This window comes from Cucurbita pepo, chromosome 5 (genome assembly GCF_057944985.1).
Source record: "Cucurbita pepo subsp. pepo isolate OVF chromosome 5, ASM5794498v1, whole genome shotgun sequence".
NCBI lineage: Eukaryota > Viridiplantae > Streptophyta > Magnoliopsida > Cucurbitales > Cucurbitaceae > Cucurbita > Cucurbita pepo.
In genome coordinates this window covers 17,217,317-17,240,543 of record NC_141802.1, presented here as the reverse complement: position 1 = coordinate 17,240,543, position 23,227 = coordinate 17,217,317, and the positions used below count along the sequence as shown (strand labels likewise).

General features: G+C 38.2%; 3 protein-coding genes across 5 annotated transcripts; all 3 read left to right on the top strand.

The window, feature by feature from the left end:
* The first annotated feature begins 260 nt into the window (after positions 1–260).
* LOC111795182 (transcription factor bHLH121-like) lies at positions 261–4,845 on the top strand. Of its 2 annotated transcripts, none has more exons than XM_087123738.1 (5): positions 261–530; positions 1,492–1,607; positions 2,194–2,321; positions 3,700–4,212; positions 4,389–4,845. In XM_087123738.1, the coding sequence occupies exons 1-4, from the start codon at positions 424–426 to the stop codon at positions 4,183–4,185; spliced, it is 837 nt and encodes a 278-aa protein (XP_086979864.1). In that variant the 5' UTR covers positions 261–423; the 3' UTR covers positions 4,186–4,212; positions 4,389–4,845. The 2 variants fall into 2 exon arrangements, with proteins under 2 accessions (XP_086979864.1, XP_086979863.1); XM_087123737.1 differs by having other exon boundaries at positions 3,700–4,226.
* Positions 4,846–5,536: 691 nt separating this feature from the next.
* LOC111795181 (triosephosphate isomerase, chloroplastic) lies at positions 5,537–10,766 on the top strand. Its single transcript, XM_023677466.2, has 9 exons — positions 5,537–5,706; positions 5,812–5,838; positions 7,035–7,104; positions 8,787–8,910; positions 9,612–9,696; positions 9,784–9,916; positions 10,031–10,204; positions 10,316–10,398; positions 10,497–10,766. Exons 1-9 carry the CDS (start codon positions 5,539–5,541, stop codon positions 10,551–10,553), a joined length of 921 nt encoding a protein of 306 aa, XP_023533234.1. The 5' UTR covers positions 5,537–5,538; the 3' UTR covers positions 10,554–10,766.
* A 3,055-nt stretch (positions 10,767–13,821) lies between these two features.
* On the top strand, positions 13,822–23,012 carry LOC111795175 (Urb2/Npa2 family protein). 2 transcript variants are annotated; one of them, XM_023677454.2, is made up of 10 exons: positions 13,822–14,439; positions 14,550–16,158; positions 16,336–17,772; positions 17,989–18,356; positions 18,626–20,328; positions 20,716–21,154; positions 21,667–21,829; positions 22,090–22,193; positions 22,398–22,489; positions 22,580–23,012. In XM_023677454.2, the coding sequence occupies exons 1-10, from the start codon at positions 14,183–14,185 to the stop codon at positions 22,654–22,656; spliced, it is 6,249 nt and encodes a 2,082-aa protein (XP_023533222.2). In that variant the 5' UTR covers positions 13,822–14,182; the 3' UTR covers positions 22,657–23,012. The 2 variants fall into 2 exon arrangements, with proteins under 2 accessions (XP_023533222.2, XP_023533223.2); XM_023677455.2 differs by having other exon boundaries at positions 14,244–14,439; positions 14,554–16,158.
* Positions 23,013–23,227: the final 215 nt, after the last annotated feature.

The following is a 23,227-nucleotide window of genomic DNA, read 5'->3' as shown; positions in this document are numbered from 1 at the left end:
AGCTCGCTTCCAAGTCCAAGCGCGGGTATTTTTAAAATAAAATATTAATAATTTTTATAATAAAAAAATATATTTAAAATTATTTTTTAGATTTCGTTTTTTAAGTTTAAGCATATAATTAAATTTTTTTTAAAAATAAAATACAAAAGAATACTTTTACTAATTTAGTCTTTAATATTATAAATCTATTATTACAATAAATAAAAAAATTAAAGTAAAAACTTAAATAAGTTTTGGAGCGAACATAAAAATAAAAATATATTTACGTTTCCATCTCTCATGAATAGTTTGAACTTTCCACTGGCCGACATCTTATCCACAGTGTTTTGCATCGAAGATGCATCTGAATTCTGAAAGAACTACAGAGACGTCGTCAAACAGTTAGTCCCGACGGAACCTCGCCACTTTCACGAGGACCGGTGGATGTCTCCGGCAGCCATGGATCAACCACGCGACGCTCCAATTCCGAATCCTGTCACACCCTCCATTGAGCTTTCAGGGCACCCAAATCGCTCCCAATCCAGCTCCAGGTCTGTTCTAGAATCCGCCATTTCAAATTCCTTTTGTTTTTCCGATGTTTCGATTATCTGGTTGAGCACGGTTAGGAACCACGACCTCCACATATGATATTGTCGGTTGGATGAAGAAGAAAAGTCCACATCGACTAATCTAGGAAATGATCCTGAGTTTATAAGTGAGTAATACTAACTCCATTGGTACGAGGCCTTCTGGGGAGCACAAAACAAAGCCAGGAAAGGTTATGTTACAATATCATACCATTGTGGAGATCTGTGATTCCTAACATGGTATCGTACCATTGTGGAGAGTCATTCCTATATCGAAGGCATAATAAAAAATGACTAAGACTACAAAAAAAAAAAAAAAAAAGTCGAGCCTTGATTAAGGGGAGGCGTACTTTGTTCGAGGGGAGGTGTTGGATGAAAAAGAAAAGTCTCACATTGGCTAATTTAGGGAATGATTATGGGTTTATAAGTGGCTAATACGGGACTTCTCTCCCAACAATCCTCCCCTTGAACAAAGCACACCATAGAGCCTCTTTTGAGGCGTATATAGTCCTTGAACAGCCTCCCCTTAATCGAGACTCGACTCCTTCTCTAGAGTCCTCGAACAAATACACCATTTGTTCGACACTTGTGTCACCTTTGACTATACCTTCGAGTCTTACGATTTCTTTGTTCGAAACTTGAGGATTCTATTGTTATAGTTAAGTTGGCATGAGTCTGATACTATGTTAGGAACTACGACCTCTACAATGATATGATATTATCCATTTTGAGCGTAACCTCTCGTAGTTTTGCTTTTGGTTTTCTCGAAAGACCTCGTATCAATGAAGATAGTATTTCTTACTTGTATCGTTCGAACGAGCTAATGAAAGAACTGTTGTTGAACTATGTTTTCTATTGATTTAAGAACATGAATTAGCAATAGCTTACTGGCTATGATATCAATTTTCTGTTTCCGCTGCCAAAGGTCTGAATGTGAATTGAAGGATTCTGCAGCTGCTAGAAGAGTTCAGAAGGCTGATAGAGAGAAACTAAGAAGGGACAGATTGAATGAACAATTTGTTGAGCTGGGAAGAGTTTTAGGTGAAATGAAAACACTTTCATATGTTCCCACAATGCCTGTTTTTCTAATCCTACAATCATTTATACTTCTTGTCTCGATTTTCTTCCTTAACGCATCGTTTTTGCTTTCTTGTTCTTTTTCCGAGTTCAACGTGGACGTATCATGTCATTTTCTGTAACAGCCCAAGTCCACTGCTAGCAGATATTGTCCGTTTTGGCTCGTTACGTATCGCCGTCAGTCTCACGGTTTTTAAAATGCGTCTGGTATGGAGAGGTTTTCACACCCCTATAAGGAACGCTCTGTTCTCCTCTCCAACCAATGTGGCATCTCAGAATCTTCCCCATTGGGGGCTCAACGTCCTCACCTCATCGGTTCGAGAGGGGAATGAAGCATTCCTTACAAGAGTGTGAAAATCTCTCCCTAGCAGACACGTTTTAAAACCATGAGACTGATGACGATATGTAACGGACCAGAGCGGACAATATCTACTAGCAGTGGGCTTGAACGGTTACATTTTTCTTTCTCAATTATTTATTCTTGGCGTCACTGTCTGTGCAGTCGACTCGATTAGTGATACTTACATTGATGTTATCTGTAACTCTGCAGATCCTGATAGGCCCAAAAATGACAAAGCAACCATTTTAGTGGATGCAATTCAGTTGCTGAAGGATTTGACATCTCAAGTAAACAAACTGAAAACTGAGTATGCAACATTAACAGAAGAATCGCGTGAGGTGATATAGATTTACTTTTATGTGCATACTAATAAAGCTAGACGTGTTAACACGTCAATTGGAAAGGAGAATGGAACATTCCTTATAAGAGTGTGAAAAGATCTTCCTAACATACGTGTTTTAAAACTGTGAGACTGACGGCGATACGTAACAGGCCAAAGCGGACAATATGCTTAGGCTGTTACAAATGGTATCATAACTAGACACCGAGCAGTGTGCCAGCAAGGACACTAGACCCCAAGGGGAGGTGGATTGTGAGATCGCACATCGGTTGGAGAGGAGAACAAAACATTCCTTGTAAGGGTGTGAAAACTTCTCCCTAATAGACGTGTTTTAAAATCGTGAGGCTGACGACGATACGTAACGGGTCAAAGCGGACAATAGTTGTTAGTGGTGGGCTTGGGCTGTTACAAATGGTATCAGAACCAGACATCAAGCGATGTGCTAGCGAGAACGTTGGGCCTCCAAGGGGGGTAGATTGTGAGATCCCATATCAGTTGGAGAGGAAAACGAAACATTCCTTATAAGAGTGTGGAAACCTCTCCCTAACAGACGGGTTTTAAAACTGTGAGGCTGACGATAATACGTAAAGGGCCAAAACGGACAATATCTGTTAGCGGTGGGCTTGGGCGATTACAAATGATATCAAAGCCTGACACCAAGCAGTGTGCTAGCGGGGACGTCGGGCCTCCAAGGGGGGTGGATTGTGAGATCCCACATCAATTGTAAAGAAGAATGAAACATTCCTTATAATGGTGTGGAAACCTCTCCCTAACAGACACGTTTTAAAATCGTGAGGCTATCAACAATACGTAACGGGCCAAAACGAACAATATTTGCTAGCTGTGGACTTGGACTGTTACAAATGGTATTAGAGCCAGACATCGAGCGGTGTGCCATCCAGGACACTGGGCCCCTAAGGGGGGCAGATTGTGAGATCCTATGTTGGTTGGAGAGGAGAACGAAACATTCCTTATAAGGATGTGGAAACTCTCCCTAACACACGCATTTTAAAACCGTGAGGCTGACAACAATATGTAACTGTCCAAAGCGGACAATATCTGTTAGCGGTGGGCTTGGGCTGTTACAAATGGTATCAAAGCCAGACACCGAATGGTATGCCAACAAGGACGCTGACCCCCAAGAGGGGTGGATTGCGATATCCCACATCAGTTGGAGAAGAGAGCAAAACATTCCTTATAAAGGTGTGGAAACCTCTCCTTAACATACGCGTTTTAAAATTGTGAGGTTGACGGTAATACGTAACGGGTCAAAACAGACACTCTCTGTTAGCGGTGGGCTTGAGCTATTACACTAGACGATTATATTACTCCAAGAAGTTAATATTAGTTCATCATGCACTTTTATTCACTTGCAGCTAGCCCAGGAAAAGAATAATCTAAGAGAAGAGAAGGCCTCACTCAAATCTGATAATCAGAATCTCAATTCTCAATATCAGCAAAGACTCATGGCTACCAACTCTATTGTCATGGCCCCTGCTCCCTTTCCATTTCCAATGCCAATGCCAATGCCACCAGGGCCATTTCCTCTACATCCAACCTCGCAGCCTTACATGTTCTTCGGAAATCAAAATCCTAGAGTGATAGCAAACCCATGTTCCCCGTTCGTCCAATACATAGCTCCTAATTCCATGACTGAGCAGCAGTCCTCCCGACATGCACCGCCTTTCGTTCATCCAAGCAAGCACGATTCGTCGTTCGAACAATCGAACGACACGAACAGGAACGAAAATAATCCATCAGAAGTAGAACTGGAGGAGAGTTCTTCAAGTGAATGTTCTTTATCTCGTAGTTTAGAGGCTAATTCGTTTAGTAGCACGCTTAATGGACGAAAAACGACTTGATATATGTGGAAACACATAAAAGTTCAGGTTCGTCCCGGATGGTATGATATTGTTCACTTTGAGTATAAGCTCTTGTGGTTTTACTTTTAGTTTTCCCAAAAGGTCTCGTACCAATAGAGAAGTATTTTCTTACTTACTTATAAACTCATGATCAACCCCATAATTAGCTAATGTCGTTTTGTTTCCTTATGCTAAATTCCCAGGTTATGTCGTTGTTGATGTATGATAGACGATATTTGGTGTCAAAAGGAAATGACTTTGATATCATGTAGAGGTGAATATATACATGCACGATATCATGAGGGATTATGTTCAAAATTTTGGAATCACGGGACGAGAGTTGTCGGTCTCGAGCTTGATCGAGGGGGAAAGGCCATTAATGCTGCAGCTATCCAGAAATTTGAAGGTCTTGAATGAAAGGTGGAAAAGCATTTAAATCAAGAGAGCCCAATAACAGATATATTTCAATTGGTTCACGGGACATCGGTGAAGTAGAGGAATACAAGAGAGCTGTGGAGCCCTCTACTTTGTATGGCTTGAAATCTTCTTGGTCTTAATCTAGCAGCGTTGTGTAAAGAAGATTTAGAGGATTTTGACTTGTTATTCGCTCTCTTTTTCGTGTTCGAGAAATGCTGAAATAATCGGTGTCTTATTCACTTAGCTATGACTTGACATTAGTGCCGAGTACGGTGACAAAATGAATGTTTTGAAGTACCACTGTTAGTCAGTAACGTGGGTTGGCTTGGATTACTGAGGGCAGCGCGCTTTGGGATGTGGAGGAGATATTATCGTCCAACTCCCTAACCTAATGTGGCACCAGGTTTGGGCCGCAGGAAACTATAGCATGAGAGGACATCTAATCCTTTTGTTGTTGCAAGACTGGCTAATTGTATGCAGAATGCTCAAAGACTCTTTATTTTGGAAGGCACGTGAGTCCAACTGCTGTGTTGAATGTGTCACTGACACTACACTATGTAGGTATCTCTATCTGTGCATGTGAGGCGTCGGGCGGTCCTAGAAACGGTGGCAAGGTTCAAATAATATTTGAATCTAATTATAACTTCAAGCTTTCAATTTAATTAATTACTCAACCTTTTAATTTTATTTACACTTTTTTTAAAAAAATAAAATTCATATTTAATTTTAAACAAAAATTTATTATTTGACGTAGAGAAATTTGTCTGTGGGTACCTGGAGAGTGACAACACGCGCCTTCCACATCCACTTTATTGACTCGCACTCTCCTAATCCCGATCAAGCGGCGGAGGAGAGCCGGAGCGTGCACCAAATATAACTCCGAACGAATCCTGATTTTTACCAGAGCCTCGAAGGTATCCCTAGCTAAGCTCGGCCATGGCGGTGGTGTCTACTTCTCTTGCATCTCAACTCTCATCTGTCCGGTTGTCAGGTTCCAACTCCGACATTTCTCAGACTCTATTGCAAAACGTTCGCTCACAAATCCGCCTTGCATCCTCAAGGAAAGGCTCCCGTGGCGTTGTTGCCATGGCCGGCTCCGGAAAGGTATTGAACCTTTTTTCATTAGTGTAAGAGAGGATGAGAAGCTACGATGAAACTTTTTGCTTATTTCTAATTTCTAATTATTATCGTTCTTTGTTGTATTTGCAGTTCTTCGTTGGTGGAAACTGGAAATGCGTAAGTTTCTTCATTATCGATAATCTTATTGCTAAAGATCTGTGATGGATAGTTATACATGTCGAGCAAAAAAGTTCTTATGTACGGTATACATGCATCCTATGATTTTTCTTCAATCATTCTATGTTTTTGTTCTGTCCACAATCTCTCGAGCATCCATATAAAACACAAGTCTTTTCACCGTGTTTCTAGAACTTTGCTTTTCAGTAACAACTCGCGATGAGAATGTGGTTGATTTTCATTTATTTATCAACTATTAATTGGTTTAGTTGGATTTGTATGAACCTCCTGTTAGCTACTAAAGGGAAATATGTACAAATCATTTGAAATAGATGAAGCATTTAGATAAATAGACCACATTCTTCTTTGTCTGTATTGTTAGTTGAACACGACTCTCCACAATGGTATGATATTGCCATAAGCTCTCATGGCTTTGCTTTGAGCTTCCCCAAAAGGCCTCATACCAATGGAGAGAGTATTCTTTGATTATAAACCCATGATCATTCCCTAAATTAGTCGATGTGAGACTTTCATCATCCAACACCTCCCCTCGAACAAAGTACGCCTCCCCTTAATCGAGGTTCGACTCCTTTTTCTTTTGGAGTCTTAGTCATTTTTTACTATGCCTTTGAGGAGGCTTGACTCCTTTTCTTTTGGAGTCCTTTGTTCGACATTTGAGGATTTACCAATCTATTGGCACGACTAAGTTTAGGGCATGGCTCTGATACCATGTTAGTTGAACATGACTCTCCACAATGGTATGATATTGTCCACTTTGAGCATAAGCTCTCATGGCTTTGCTTTGGGCTTCCCCAGAATGCCTCATGCCAATGGAGAGAGTATTCTTTGATTATAAACCCATGATCATTCCCTAAATTAGTCGATGTGGGACTTTCATCATCCAACATGTATAACTTCATTTTCATGGGCAAAATGCTTTAAGTTTAAAACTGGTTAGGCTCAAGCTATCCCTTCTTAGATCATACAAAGATTCTTCTGCCACTTCTGAATTATAATGATTGAAATCTTCATAAACTTTCCTGTCTTCTAATACTTGATCATACAAAGGTTGTAAGTTTAAAATGTACTGGATCCATTGTAGTACCCAAAATAAAGTCAGTTTTCTTCCTGCTACTAATTATTTCTGATTTGTGATCGACTTATATACATTCTTTCCTCTTTATTCTAATTTCCAGAATGGTACAAAGGAATCTATATCCAAGCTTGTCGCGGACTTGAACAATGCAAAGTTGGAAGATGACGTTGGTAAGTTAAGTCTTATATTGGAGGATGCCTGTTATCACCGTTTCATTATATGTTCTTGTTATAAAAAATAAAAAGGTCAGGTTTGAGGTTGCAATTTTTCCCTCTCATATTCACTTGGCAATCAATGTACGCAATTCCTAAAAAACAAAGGTGGCGTTTGATACCAGCCTGTTCCTAACTTTATTACATCCCCTCCTTTTTTAAGAATACTTATATCAAGACATCTATCAATTTTATAGTGGGTTAGCATTAGACTTTTGATATAATTAAATTTACGGGAACCCATTAGCTTGAACTTTTGAACTGATTGGTGATTTAATATTGTATTAGAGTAGAAGGTTCTTTGCTCATCCTGTGTTCGAACTCCCAAAATGTAACGACCCGACTTCTCGCATACGTTCCGGTCAGAAATGTCACTTAACACTAAAAGTTTATAGTTAAAAATACATGAATAGATGCTAAAAGACACTTTAGTGAAATCATGCATGGGTACACCTTTCTAAAGAAATTTTGAAAGGCATCCAATTTAACCAAATAGTTCAACAATAAGAACGCCTTCAATCCAAAATTCCCTAGTTCCCATAAACTAGGAGTATTCTAATGAAGTTTAAACAAGTAATTAAATAAACCCAATGCAGAAATGTATCAAAGTAAAGAAAAACATAAAGATGCCAGAGTTGCCCCATGATCGGCTTCTCCACCCTGCTTGTCACTCCTATGCTACGACCTTGCCCTTACTTGAAAATCACTTTAAAAACAGGACAAGTATTAAATATACTCAATAAGTCACTCCCCTATTGTGGCCAGATATACAAACCATTATACAGTTACCCAATCAAAATCGAGGAACCCTGGGGTTGATTACTCAAAACACACAAAAACACACCGGGTGTAATCTACTTACTAAAAACCGTATTCAACAATCACTCCTCAATGAGCATACATGTCTAACCAGATGTAGAAAATAAAAACGGTTTGAGTTTCAATAGAAAGGTCTCTTATCTAGAGATTTTGCTATAATAATTCAGACATGTGGGTCCTATTCCCACTTTCCCAAAAGAGTTATGCTTGGTTGGTTAGCATGTCGACGACGGTGCAGTGTGATGACGATATGAGCGATGATACATGGCAGGGCAGTTGGTAGCTGTCATGATGGGTGTGGGCAGAAAAAAAGAATAAAAAACAGGAGAAGAAGGGAGGTGGCGGTGTGCATAAGGAAGGAGAAGAAGATGGAGACGACGGCGAGGTTTCGGGCTACGTTCTACAGAGAGAGGGATGGCTAGGGTTTCGTTTCTTTTGTTTTTTTCCCTTGGCTAGGCTTTTACATAGAATGTCATTTTCTCCCCTATTAATATTATGTTTCGCTTGTTAGCTCTTCCTACAAAATTTCAAGCCTACAAGTGTTGAGAAGTATCAGGAGTGTTGATATAATTAAATTTACCATAACCCATCAACTTATCAACTTAAGTTCTTGGGTTGATTGGTGATTTAATATTTACATTAATTTATTAATACACCTGAATTGCTGATGAGGATGAATGACATTTTTTGTTCTAAATTCCAATAGTCTCTCTTTATATCCCCCCCAATAATTCTTCTTTTTTTTCCTTCACATTTGTTATTCTACTCTTCAAGTACATTCTTCTGAAAAAGGATATTTGGATGTGGGTGGAGGAATGCAGATGTTGTTGTAGCACCTCCCTTTGTTTATATTGATCAGGTGAAGAGCTCATTGACATCTAGGATTGAGATCTCTGCCCAAAATTCATGGGTGAGCAAGGGTGGTGCTTTTACCGGAGAAATCAGGTTATCTGTTGATTCATCCTTTGGTGCTTTTTAATTCATCCTTTGGTGCTTTTACCGGAGAAAACTTAGGTTGAAAATTTAAGTAGTCTGCTTACTTATTGATCTGCAACTGAGATAATAATGAGGTTTAACACCATAATGCTAGTGCTCTATTGATGATTTGAACTGCTTTTAGTTGCTGTGTGTTGTAAAAATTACATTTTGAAATTTTGGAGTTGTATAGGCTTAGTGAGAGTAAGTTCAAGCCATGGTGACGACCTACCTATGATTAATATCTTACGAGTTATCTTGGCAACCATGGACCAAGCATTCCATGAGGACAGTCGAAGTGTGCAAGTTGGCTTTGATACTTATGGGTATATATACACACACATATATAAAATAAGAGTTTGAGAAATACAAGTCCCTAAGAGATTTTGATGTTTATAAGTTACCCTTGCTTAAGCCAATAATTTTATTTAATTTAAATCGTTAGCTTTCCTTTTTTGAGCTTTTTTACCTTTTACGGGGAAGGCTTTCGAAGAGCAATTGTGCATGATTGAGCTACTTTCTGTTTAGATCAGATGCCTATTAAACTTGTCTTTTCCTTTGTAACTCATACTGCGGATTTTTCAAAAATGTCTCATGTGTGTTTTGAGTTTTCCGCTTACTAATATATGTTAGATCTTTGCATTATTTAAATTAATTTGTATGTGCTGCAGTGTTGAACAATTGAAAGATTTAGGCTGCAAGTGGGTTATCCTTGGGCACTCGGAACGTAGACATATCATTGGTGAAGATGACCAGGTGAATGTTATGAAATTGAGTGGTTCCCAAGAGATCAGTGTTCAAGCTGATTCTCTCCAACGCTGACTGATGCTTTGGCAACTGTAGTTCATAGGAAAGAAGGCTGCCTATGCCTTGAGCGAGGGTCTTGGAGTAATGGCTTGCATTGGGGAATTACTAGAGGAAAGGGAAGCTGGGAAAACTTTTGATGTTTGCTTTCGGCAATTGAAAGCTTTTGCAGGCAAGTGTTACTAGCTCACTCATTCCTTCACTTAGATGATCTATATTCACAGATCTGAGAACAGAAAAGTGCGGGAGTTCTCTGTATAACTTTAGTATTTCCCATTGACTGCAGATGCTGTTCCGAGTTGGGATGGTATTGTTATCGCTTATGAGCCAGTATGGGCCATTGGGACTGGCAAAGTGGCTTCGCCCGAGCAAGCTCAGGAAGTGCATGCAGCAGTTCGTGATTGGCTTAAGAAGAATGTATCACCAGAAGTGGCATCTAAAACACGAATTATTTATGGAGGTAACTACCGCTTCCATTGTGCTACTGTTAACTTTATAGCTGCTGTAGAAATTAATTTACTTGTCTGAATCTTGAGCGGCTCATATGTCTAAGTATCGATATTATTGTCAGGATCGGTGAATGGAAGTAATTGTGCGGAGCTTGCCAAAAAAGAGGATATAGATGGATTTCTAGTTGGAGGTGCTTCGTTGAAGGTGCATTTCTAACATCTCCTATCAAATTATAAGAATGAAATTTAGAGAATGTCACTTGAAGTTCCCATCTCAACTTCTGTTCCATGTTGCGATTGCAGGGTCCCGAATTTGGAACAATAGTTAACTCTGTAACTGCCAAGAAAGTCGCTGCTTGAAATCTTTTGGGAGTTCTTGGTGTCGAGCACAAGAGGTAAGGGTGGCAATGTTTTGTATCCATAGCAACACCCCTTGGGGTAGTCAAGTTTTCAGCGTGTTCAGGTTCTTTCTGTGAATGCTAGAAAATATTATCTTTTTGTTGTATTCCTGAAGTTACTTTGCTATAGAATAATTGAGTACCTTAATAAGAGTTCTTGAGTCTTTCTCGGTTATTTTGAACTTTCCTAACATCTCATAGAATACTGAGCCTGCGTGGTATTTTGTATAGATAGAAAGAACAACCTTCTTTCTCAATCATGTAAGGCTGGATAGCTATTCTTTGCTCAAGGAGAAAATTAGAAGAGAGCACAAATAAGATGCAATAGTCCAATAGGCTATTGTTGTCTTTGGGCTTTCCTTTTTGGGTTTTCTCAAGATTTTTAAAACACGTATGCTAGGGTGAGATTTTCATACTCTTATAAAGAATGTTTTGTTCTCCCAACCAATGTGGGATCTTACAATCCACTCCCTTTGGGGCCTAGCGTCATCGCTAGCACTTGTTTCCTTCTCCAATCGATGTGGGACCTTCCAATTCACCATCCTTCGTTCCCTAGCGTCCTTGCTGGCACATTGCCTCGTGTCCACCCCCTTCAGGACTTAGTCTCCTCACTGACACATTGCCTGGTGTCTGGCTCCGATACCATTTGTAACAATCCAAGCTTACCGCTAGTGGATATTGTCTTCTTTGGGTTTTCCCTTTCAGGTTTCCCCCTTAAGGTTTTTAAAACGCGTCTGCTAGGGGAGGTTTTTACACCCTTATAAAGAATGTTTCATTCTTCTCCACAATCGACATGGGATCTCATATAAGACTGTTAGGACCCGAGTTTCGGAGAAGAGATCAAAGGCTAGATTCCAATTTTTCGTTTGTTCACCTTCTAGATTCCAGTTGCTATGGAAACTCATTGAAAAGTCATTCTAACTCTTGGGTAGTATTTAGATTTGCTGGAAACTTGAGAGATAGTTGAAAGAAGTTTGGCAAAGAGAATAAAACACAGGTCATTTGAGATGAAAGGATCTTATTGCTTAATAAATGCAAATATCCCCAAAACCAATAGTACCTTGGCCAAGGCAACACTCAAAGAACATATCCCAAAACCAACACAAGCCAATTCCATCTCCCTCTCTTTGTATTTCATGGCAGTGTAGGGCTTTCAAGTGAGAGAAAGGAAGAGGCTTAAGGAGAGAGAGGAGAGAGAGGAGAGAGAGAGAGAGAGATGGAGTGGGTACAACCAAAGAGGAGAGGGCCTCTCCAGGGATTGGCAGGACAAACCCTAGGGTCTGTTTCATCTCCACCACCACAATTGCTCACCATTTTTGGCATTGTCATTGCGTTGCTTTGGTTCTCTCAGCACACGCGCAATAAAGAATCTCAAATGTTTGGGACACCCGCCAGTTTCCAGCTAGTTCTTTTCTTGTTGCCCATCTTGCTGGTTTTCTTCATGTCTTCATATTCCATGGGTGGACTGATCAACTTCCGATTTCGGCAACTGCCATTCAGGTCGACTCGATGAACATTTAAACTGATTGCTGCTGGTATTCGGTTAAATTCGCATTTTGGTTGCTGCTGCTCTCGTTCTGGTTTTGCTTTATCTCTAACCCTACTTGCATTCGAATCTTACCAAGCTTGATTTATACTATCTAATAGACATAAATTAACATTAGTATGACATAAGGAAGGAATTCCACTGATTCACGTTGTAACTTATGCTCTGCTTTATTGATTATCTATTTCTCAAGATCAGATTAAAATCCAGAAAGTTCAAGGTCAATAGTTGACGAATTGTACCTAAACCACACAAACCAAGACGAATTGAGAAAAAATCTCAATTAAACTTTTCGCTTCACATGTTATCTAAGAACAAACGGATCATCACATCATATAACAACCTTCGATCCTTTCCGTAACAAGAATCGATCAAAATCCTTCGGCACTTCCACAACAAAGACGGTATCACATAAACACCGGACAATAATTTACGCAACAACTATAAGTAATATAAAACGATGAAACGCATTTCAATTAAATTAAGTTACCACGCGCCATGGCGGCACTGACAATGCATCTTCCAGTCGCGATCGCAAGCGCAGTGCCTGGATGAAGAATCCACAGACGACAATAAGCGAACGAGAACGAGTATAATAATCGGAACAGCGAGAAGAGGCCAATTGATTTGAAACTCGGAGAAGTCGATAGGTTCAGAGGGGAACAAGGAGGACAATCCGATCAAGATGAAGACTACGGTGAGAAGCACAAGGATAGGGCCGGGGAGTGGACCGGAAGGGTGAGGCTTATAACCATAACAGTAAGTCATTTCACGATCTTTGAATCGTCAACAATGGCGATTTACAGAGGAGAGAGATCGAAGGTTTGAAAAGGGAAGATAACAGAAACTGATAGAGAACCAAGTGGTATTTATACGAAAACTGATGCTGTGAATGAACCGCCTCATGGAATGAACGATGTAGTAGAGGGCATAAAGGTAATTTTATCTTAAAATATCTATTACATTCCTCCGACCATACTTTATTTTTTTATTATAATAAATTAGTCTATATATTTTAAAATTTATAATTATTTGTTTATTTACATAAATTAATAAATTTATTAAAGTCCAAATGTATTCATAAAATACAAAAATTGAATTGTTTTACGATAAAAATTGGTATGAAAATTTTACATACTAAAATATTATAAATTTAAAAATTTTGAAAAAAAGGTTAGGTGTATTTTGCTGGCATATAACATCATTTTAAATCTCGCTTTCAAACTCTCTTTTGAAATCTCTCTATCCCGTTTTCTAAAACTTTCTTCTTGACTTGGGGCTAGAGGTTCGTGCATATGTTGCTTGTCCGTAGGCGACACAAAGACGAATTGACTTAACTTGTTGTTGAGGAGTGAGTGCCGCACACAAGTCCGTTACCATTAAAAGTGCGATTGTGACGAGTGGTATCACGAACTTATCAATTTTTTAAAAGTTACAATAAAATTCTTAAAACTTTATAAAAAATCTAAAAAATATTTTTATAGTTAGGTTTTTTTTTTTTTTTTTTTTTTTTTTTTTTTTTTAATTTTTTATAAATACTGTTTTAGTACTTTATTTAAAAGATACCTCAAACCTTTAAAAAAAACAAAAAAGAAAATTGAATTTAAGGACATTTTTCTTTTAATTATTATTATTTTATAAAAATAAATAATAAATAAATGAATTTCCAAGTAGGAATTAAATTATTGTCATAAAGCTTGTGTACAGATAAACCCTACGCCGGAAACAACCCTAAACCCTACACCGAAGAACCAAACCTTCGCCGGGAGATAAACCCTACGCCGCCTCTTCTCGGGCCTGCAACAAAACAGAAGAAACAAGGGACTAGAGTTGTCTCACGAGGCCGTGAAGAAAATCCGATCCGTATTGTTTTCGCATGGTTCCGGCAACAGCCGCCGAAGGTGAAGGCATTTTTGGCCGTCGTGCTTGGTATGGTGGGATGATATCGAAGTTGGAAAGTTGGTTTAGGTTTTAGGCGGCAGACGTTTGTTTCATTCGCAACGCAGTTGCAAGGAAATCTTGCATTGATTTTGAGGTATTTGTTAATGGTGAAGATAGAGCTGAAAGTGAAGAATTCAAATATGAAGAGTAAAAAGAGAAAGCTGAAGAGTCCTCAAACATCTGCTCGGCCTTCCAAATCTGCTCGGCCTTTAGTCTCGCCGGAAGTGGAAGTTGTAGACGGAACAGAACAGGTTGAGAAGATGGAGCAGGGAGAAGTGTCTCAAGAGTTTGATGAAAGTTGTCCATGGAGGAACTTGGAGTTGATTTTCTTGATTCAGAACAAAGAATTCAACCAACAAAAGTTTGTTTCTCTCACGCTGTGTTTTTGCATATGTGTTATGATGGAATTCATTGGTTTTGCGCGGAAACACTGTAAGCTTTTGTTTAATGTTCTTCGGTATTTCAATGCAGGAAGGTCGATGCAGTGTTCAGCTTTGTAAACTCAAAGTGGAATGAGAAGGATAAATATCATGATAAGGTCAAAATGTCGCGCTTGATTGTTTTTCTTAGCGACTGGGTGCAGTCATTGTTGATTTCATCTGAAAAGAAAGCGAAGAATGATGGTGGAAAACATCATAACATGGCTATTGAGCCATGCTTAGATCATAGATGCTGGGAGGTATTTAAATTTTGTTTGGAAGAATCAGTAAAAACACTCATCCCTTTGAATCTCTCAAAAAATCTTTTGCATGCCTTTTGTTTTGTTACAAGAAGTGCAATATCTCTACTAGGGGATTTCTCGAGTTCAAGAGAAGAGTTGTTTTCCGGGGATTGTTTCAAGTTGTACAATGTTGTGCTTGATTGTGTTTCTTTAGTATTTTCTCCCCATTTGGGTCTATCCAATGAGAATCTAGATGCTTGGATTTCTACAATTGATGCAATGCTTGAGTTTCTTCACAAAATTTATGTAAGTAGCCTTGAAGATAAAGATGTAGGAATTTTTGCTATTAAATTTTCCTGTATGATGCTTAAGCCTTTTGCTAAATTTTTGTGGACTCACCCTACCAAGAAAGCTGGATTTCACAATTTTGTCAATAAGCTTTTGGAACCATTACTGCAATTATTGCTTGACATAAGCCTTAAAGCTGATGGGTGTGATCATTGTTGGACAAGAACATTGATGAAGTTACTTGAAGAAGTTCTATCTCATGCTTTGTTTCACACAGTGCATATCGATGGATTTTTGTGCTTACATAGTTCTGAGAAGGTTATAAAATCCCCTGATGAGAAATCAGAAGAGTCTAAAGCACATATTAAGAGCTATCATAGACATTTGTTTGATAAAATGCAAAAACTAGTTGCAGGAAAGAAGTTTTCGGCATTGGGTGCGGTAGGAGAATTGTTTCATGTGCTTGTTGTCCGAGTTAAAAAGGTGAAAGGAGTTTCAATATCGTCTGAGGACACCAAACTGAATAACAAAATGAGGGATGATATATCAAGTCATGCATCCTCTGGACTCTCAGAGAAAAGCAATAACCAGAGCAGTTTGAGTACAGAAATAAGGAAGCCTCTATTTGAGTTTTTTGTACAAATTTTGGATCCTTTACTTCAGACAATTGAACACATTAGCGCTGAGATTAAACTGGGAACGGCCTTGTCAGATGTTCATTGCTTACTCAAGTCGATAAATAATCTACTTGCAGGTTTTATGAAGGAAAAGGTGTACTTGAGAACTGAGGATAACTCTGAAGGGGCTTACCATAATTTCTTAAAGAAGGTGTATGATACAGTAATGTTGGTTTCCTCTCATTTGCTTTTATTATCAAGACGTGAGATAGAAAACGATGTAGACCTGGAAGTATATGTTTTAGCTGGAAATGAGATACTGGTGACTCTTAGTTATCTTCTGGAAATTGAATATGATGTTATTGGGAATGATTTGGTGAGCTTATGGCTTGTGATCCTTTCTTACTCTGCTATTAATCTTTCTTTCACAAGCGTACCTAAGCAACACTTGTTAACTTCCAAGATTCAAGAGCTTGGATGTCAGCTGGTTGCCTTATATGGTCAACTACGGCAGGTCAGTATTAAGTCTTGGGATTATGATCTGAAATTTGTCTTGCTTTTCTGTCATGTTATATCTTTATCATAATATTTTTTTTGTCTTATAAATTATTCTGCTATTTTTTTTTTGCTTAATCTGAAATTTAATATACAAAACCATGATCAGTCCTTTTCTATATATTTGCTATTGTAGGTCAACGTTAGTATTTTTGCTCTATGTAAAGCCATGAGGACAGCGATATCAAATGAAGGCGAAACTGAAAAAGATTATGCTAGCTTTATGACATCTTTAGGTCACGAAGCTTATGGGAAATCAGTTGGTATGCTACTTTCTTCACAAGAAATAAAATTTGCAATTCATAAAGCTATTAAATATATACCTGAAGGGCAAGCCAGCGGAATTATACAGCAGTTAACTGAGGACATGACAGAGACTTTAGGATGGCTGAGACAATGTAATATGAACATGAATACAAGAAACAACACAGAGGATTTGAATATGCAAACTGTGCTTCTTGGGAGAGGGCTGTCTGAAGTATATGCTTTGATGTTGGATTCACTGATGATCACATCTGGCAATGCGTTCCAAGTTGGAACTTCGATTGAGAACTTGGTTTCTGTCATACGTCCTTGCATGAGTAATTTGGTTGGGCCACAGGCAGATGGTGCCAAAGCATTCTTTGCTGCTGTCATGGGCGAAACATGTGATGCTATGGTTGCAGATGAAGATAATTGTCTTGGATTTGGAGTAACCAGTCATTGGGTCTTTGTTTTTTTCCTTTGCCTGTACATGTCCTGTCGGAACCTGTACAGGCAAGCTATTAGCCTGATGCCTCCAAGTTCATCTAGAAAGATGTCAGCAGCAATTGGAGACTCATTCGTAGCCTATTCTGCCTGTGATTGGATGCAGAGGACTGACTGGAGTGATGAAGGATATTTCTCATGGATAATTCGACCTTCAGCTTCTGTACTTGTTGTTGCCCAATCTGTTTGTAGTCTTTATCATCAAGACACCAGTGTAGGTTGGTACCCTTTAATTTATGTATTGCTCACCATGGCTCTTCAGAGGTTAGTGGATTTGAATAAACAAATAGGCTTCCTTGAGTATTTGTACCAGAGAAATGAGAATTTGATGCAGGTTGAGGTGCTTGGTGATGATGGCTTGTCCGTGTTACAGAAAAAGAGCAAAAAGTATTCGAGGCTTGTCTCTGTTTTGCGGAAAGAAGCAGAAGATCTTACTGATTTCATGATGAGGCATTTTTCTTTGGTAGCTAAACGTCAAGTTTTGAATTCAACTAAAGAAGTTGCGACTTCAAATGATAAATCTACTGTAATGCTTAGTGAGATTGATGATTGGGACTTCAGTATTTGTAACGTGAACAAAAGGTCATTCCCCACAGCAGTTTGGTGGATTGTTTGTCAAAATGTTGATATTTGGGTGAATCATGCTGCTAAAAAGAAGCTAAAAATGTTCCTTTCTTTTTTGATTCGTACGTCCCATCAATTTTTAGTAAGCAGTGATACGAAGATTGGAAGACAACAAACCAATGGATTTCGGCAGCTAAAGAAAGTGTCCCTGCAACAAATTTCATCAGCTGCTCTAAGTGATCCCATCTTTTATGAACACAGAGTATGACACTGAAATAAACACTACTCACCCTCTCAGTCTCTGTTTCTTTTTTTTTTAAAAACTTTTTATTCTTTAGTTTTGGTTTGCATGTGGTAGTTAATGTCTTTTGAAGGTTTCATTGCCGTCAATACCTTTCTGTCTAATTTCTTTTTCAAATTTCCTAGTTTTTATGGAGTTTATCATATCAGATGATGGCAATACTATCTATTCTTTTAGTTTGTCTGCAGGTTTTTGCCATCAAGGTTTTGTCGTGAGTTGAGCGCTTCATTATTATCATCTTTTCATGATATTAATACAAGTTCAACTGATTGGATGGAGGTGATATGCACACTTGAGCGCTTAACTAATAGTGTTTGCAGTGGAAAACGCACTCCTGATGATAGTGCTCCCCTTGCAAAAACAGTAAATCATTCATCTGATATGTTATATACAGAAGATTGCAAGTGGAAGGGTGATTCATCTCGAAGCAATTTGAGTTTCAGAGCTTGTCAGCATTTGATTGACCTTTTGTGTTGGATGCCAAAAGGGAACTTTAGTTCAAGGTCCTTTTCCCTTTATACGACTCATGTTCTCAAACTTGAAAGGTATGCATTTTTTTGTAGCTTCCTTGCTCTCTTTTCTTATCAACGGTGCCAGAATATAATGTTTCTTAGTTTGCAGGATAATATAGAACTCACTTGTTTGTCATTGCTTTTCATACCATTGCTATTAATTAGACTATAAATAATAGAATGACAAAACAACTATTTCTCTGTGAATCTTGGAAGATGATTTTTTTTGTAGCTTCTTCTTGGAGTGTCGTAGTCAAGAGCCTTTGAAATTTATTCCCTTTTACTTTTGTTTTGTTTTCCAGGCAATTGGTGAGTGCTTTATTAGATAATCAGACTGTTCTATGTTCAAATCAATTTGAACTCCTCAAATTGTTTGCATCTTGCCGGAAGGCCTTGAAATATATATTTATGGCTTACTATGAGGCTGGCAATGAACAAAGCTCATCTATTCCACTCCCATCTGAAAATCAATTTCCCGTTTCATGGCTTTTCAAGTCTATATCAATTGTTAATCGAATTCAAGAAGCTTCTGCAGGAGGTACTGCCACAAAAATTAAGGATATCATCTTCTCCTTGATGGATCATACATCATACTTGTTTTTAACAACTAGCAAATATCAATTTAAGAATGCTTTACGATTAATGGTAATTGACAACAAACCCTGCAAGGAGGAACACCAGGATGTTTGCCATGAACTAAATGATGGAGATGGTGTGTCTTTAGATTCCACTCACTGTGTAGAAGTGTGCAATAGTGCAATTCAAATGAGTATCAGTCTGAAGGAACAGGTGGAGAGTGAACTTATTTCTCTGAGGAAGTCTAATGTTTCAGTTGGAGATGGTAAAAATAGTGCCCAAATGTGTAAAGTTAATTCTCTAGCTTCTTGCCTTAATGGATTTTTGTGGGGCCTAGCCTCTTCTGTTGACCACACTGATTTGAGGAATGGTAACCGTCGCATGAGATCAATGAAGTTGAAATTTGAATACAGTTCCAAACTTAACCTTTGTATGAATGCAACTTCAGAACTGTTAGGTCTTATCTTGGAAATGTTTCTTGATAGAAACAGTCAATGGCCAACAAAATTGTGTGATAATCAACCATCTCAAGACCTTTTGGTTGTGGATGAGCTCCCGGTTAAGCACTCTGGCTCTGAGGCTGATACTTCATTTAGTAAAAATCGTGAATTAGAATCTTCCCATTGTGATGATGGCAGTGAAAGTGGTAGCACAAATAAAAAAAGGTTGAAATTGGAAAATAAAAGCAGTGTTGCATCCATTCTCAATGAGGCTAACACAATTGAGATGCAATCGTTGAACCAATCCTTTTTGCAAGGACTGCTGAAAGGATCCTGCCCTGATGTAGCATTTGCACTTAAACAGCTATTTCTTGCTGCTTCAGTCATTTTGAGATTGCATAAGCAATATGGTACCGTTCCTCTGTCATCAAGTTTTATGGCCATCCTAATTGGTTTTTCAAGATTCTTGTTGCTAGAATTTGAGAATATGGTTGAAGTGCCAGAACCATTTTTGTTTGCATGCTTAGATGGTGTTCTTAAGTATCTGGAGGAATTAGGCCATCTGTTTCCTTCTGCTGATCCAATGAAATCCAGAGACCTATATTCTAGACTTGTAAATCTCCATTTGAAAGCAATGGGAAAGTGTATATCTCTACAGAGAAAAAGAGCTACTTTAGCATCCCATGAGACGGAGTCCACTACTAAGACTCTTGATGGTGGATTATTCGAAGAATCATCTTTTCCTGTAATCTACTGCATGGATGAATTTAAAGCTTCATTGAGAATGTCATTCAAAGTGTTCATAAGGGAAGCCTCGGAGTTGCATCTCTTATCTGCTATTCAAGCTATAGAGAGAGCCCTAGTTGGAGTGCAGGAAGGTTGTACAGCGACATATGAATTATGTTCTGGAAGTGAAGATGGGGGAAGCTGTTCCTCTATTGTTGCGGCTGGTGTTGAATGCTTGGATCTGGTTCTTGAATTTGTTTCAGGTAATTTTTCATCACCATATAAGAGCATGTACTATTTGCTTTGTTATTTTGATGTATTCCTTCAAATCTTTTTCTTCTTTTGCAGTCTTGTAAATGGACGGTCTTATAAACTCTTTTCAACATGTACTAGTGTTTATGCATATTTATTAGTTGTATGTTACTTTTCCGTGGTCTCGTATGTTGCATTGCCTGTATGTAGGAGCAGCAAAGGCGAAAGGTTATTATTGAAATTGATATCTTTTAGCATGTTCTCTATTGTGAAATAATCATGTCTATGTATTCTTTTAATAAACTGTTCTTCAAGATAACTTTGTTCTGCAATTTAAGCTTGGCCGATTAACCAATCTTAACCGAATATAATTTTCCTTTTCTCACTTGTTTTTTTAGGACGTAAATGTTTGGGCGTGGTTAAAAGACACATTCAGAGCTTAATTGCTGGTCTGTTTAGCATAGTTCTGCACCTGCAGAGCCCACATATTTTTTATGTAAGAACGATTGACACAAAAGGCAGGAGCGATCCAGATCCCGGAGCAGTCATTCTTATGTCTGTTGAAGTGCTTGCAAGAGTTTCAGGGAAGCATGCTATATACCAAATGAATGCTTGGCATGTAGCACAGTGTTTACGCATTCCTGCAGCACTTTTTGAAGATTTTTCTCTTAAGCTCCCAGGAATTCCTGTTCAATCAGAAAAGTCCCTTATCTCAACTCAGGAAGCTTCCAATACAGTTGTAGCCACAAGTAATTCGATTATAGACAGACAATTCTTAATAGATCTTTTCGCTGCCTGCTGCCGTTTGTTATTTACCGTTCTCAAGCATCATAAGAGGTATGATTTAGGTTCGGGAATTTATTCGTAAAGGCGATTCTTAATATCTTTCGCTGCAGAGTAATCAATATTTTTCCTTTGTTTGATCATTTTCTACTGGTGATTTATTCTTGCCTGATGATTGGATACTGTACTACTTACTTGATGTTTCACTTCAGATGATTCTTGAAATATATTGTAGTCTTTTTAACTACATAAAGCACAACTTGTTCTTGTTTGAACAATTGAATGGCAGAACCAAGTATTTAGGGGTTATCGATTACTTTCTAATCTTTGTTTGTCGAGCTAGAAGAATGAAAATAGTTGCCTTTTGACGTTTGTAAGCTGTAATTGTAAAAAAGTTCAGAACCTTGTTATTAATCTTCATGTAATTCCTGGTGATCTCTAATCATGTCTTGTCAAGCTAGAATCAAATTGATAATTGTTGTGGGAGTCAATTTTGATTGTTTACTGTGCCTTCCATTCAAACCCTTGATTCGATATGATCGAACTAATCTTGTCGTTTTCCATAGTGAGTGCAAGCAGTCCATTGCTCAGCTACAAGCATCAGTGTCCGTTCTTCTTCATTCCCTTGAAAGAGTAGATCCAGATCCGGAACTTGTGGGTGGTTACTTTTCATGGAATGTAGATGAGGGAGTAAAGTGTGCTTGTTTCCTCCGAAGGATTTATGAAGAGGTTTATATTTCTGTCAATATTTCTTTAAAACTTTTTATTGCTCGAGTTCTGCAGCCTGAATAGCATCAGCATTAATTTTTTTCTCCGTTTAGCAATAAATACTCTTAGTCATTAGATCGATAATATCGATCGTCCCTTTATGATTGGACTCGTTAATATCTCGTACTATTCGAAATTTCACTCTGATACTAAAGTTGTATTCATCTGTCTCGTCTCTTGTTTGTCTAAGTGACATACCTTTTTCTGTTTCCATGACACAGATAAGACAGCAGAGGGAATTTGTAGGGCGACACTGCTCCCTCTTTCTCTCGAATTACATATCGGTTTACACGGGACTCGGTCCCCTAAAATCCGGGATTAGAAGGTTTGGATCCTAAACTTCTATGAAAGAAAAATTTCAGCAAATTATAGTTCTAAATCTTACAAATATAATGCATAGTGTATCCATTTGTAAATATGGGCTAGCAAATTATAGTTCTACAGTCTTACAAATACAATTTGCTGAACTCTTTCTCAAGCGCGGGGGCTAGTAAATGCTTAGCTTATGATCTTGACAATTCCGCTGCAGGGTAATCGACAAAGCGTTAAGGCCCGGTGTCTACGCTCTAATAGATGCCTGTTCAGCTGAGGATCTTCAATATCTTCACACTGTATTTGGCGGTAAGTATCATCAAGTCATACAGTTTTCTTATAAAACAGAAATGAAGATGCAAAAAATTCACATATTTTTGTGCTGTGCTGTCTCTACAGAAGGTCCATGTAGAAATGCTCTGGCAACATTGCAGCAGGATTACAAACAATTTTTCCAATACGAAGGAAAAGTCTGATTCTGATAAGATCCTGACTCATTTCTTTCTAGGTTCATGAGAAATGAGGAACCATATCTGTCTTGCAAGAAATTTACCTCGGAGGTAAAGTTTATATACCTTACCTGATCGTCGAGATCATAATCATTCGATTCCGCCCCATTGCCCGAGTGAGACCAGGTAAAGCTTTCTTAAAGAGTTTGAGCTGGTTCCTTTTCTAGCCCGTCAACAATTTGATCTTAACGTTGATTTTTTATGTAAATAAGTTTAAAATTATTGTCCTTTTTCTTTTTTCTCTTCAGAAAATCTAATTTATTTCATGATAAACGTTTTTTTTAACCAAGTGAGGCAGTTTTTTTTACTGCGGTTTTGCCTAATTATAATTTATACTTCTGTGTTTGGTAGACTTTTATTTTTTAAATTTTATCTCATCGAGTTCTACTGTTTACAGCCATGGATCTGTTCAGGACTTTATGAAAATAATTTAATTCGTGCGAATTTACTGTAGTTCATTCATTCATTATTTAATAATGTAAAACTGAAACATCATTTTTCTATTTTATTTTATTATTATTTTTTAGTTCCAGTTCTT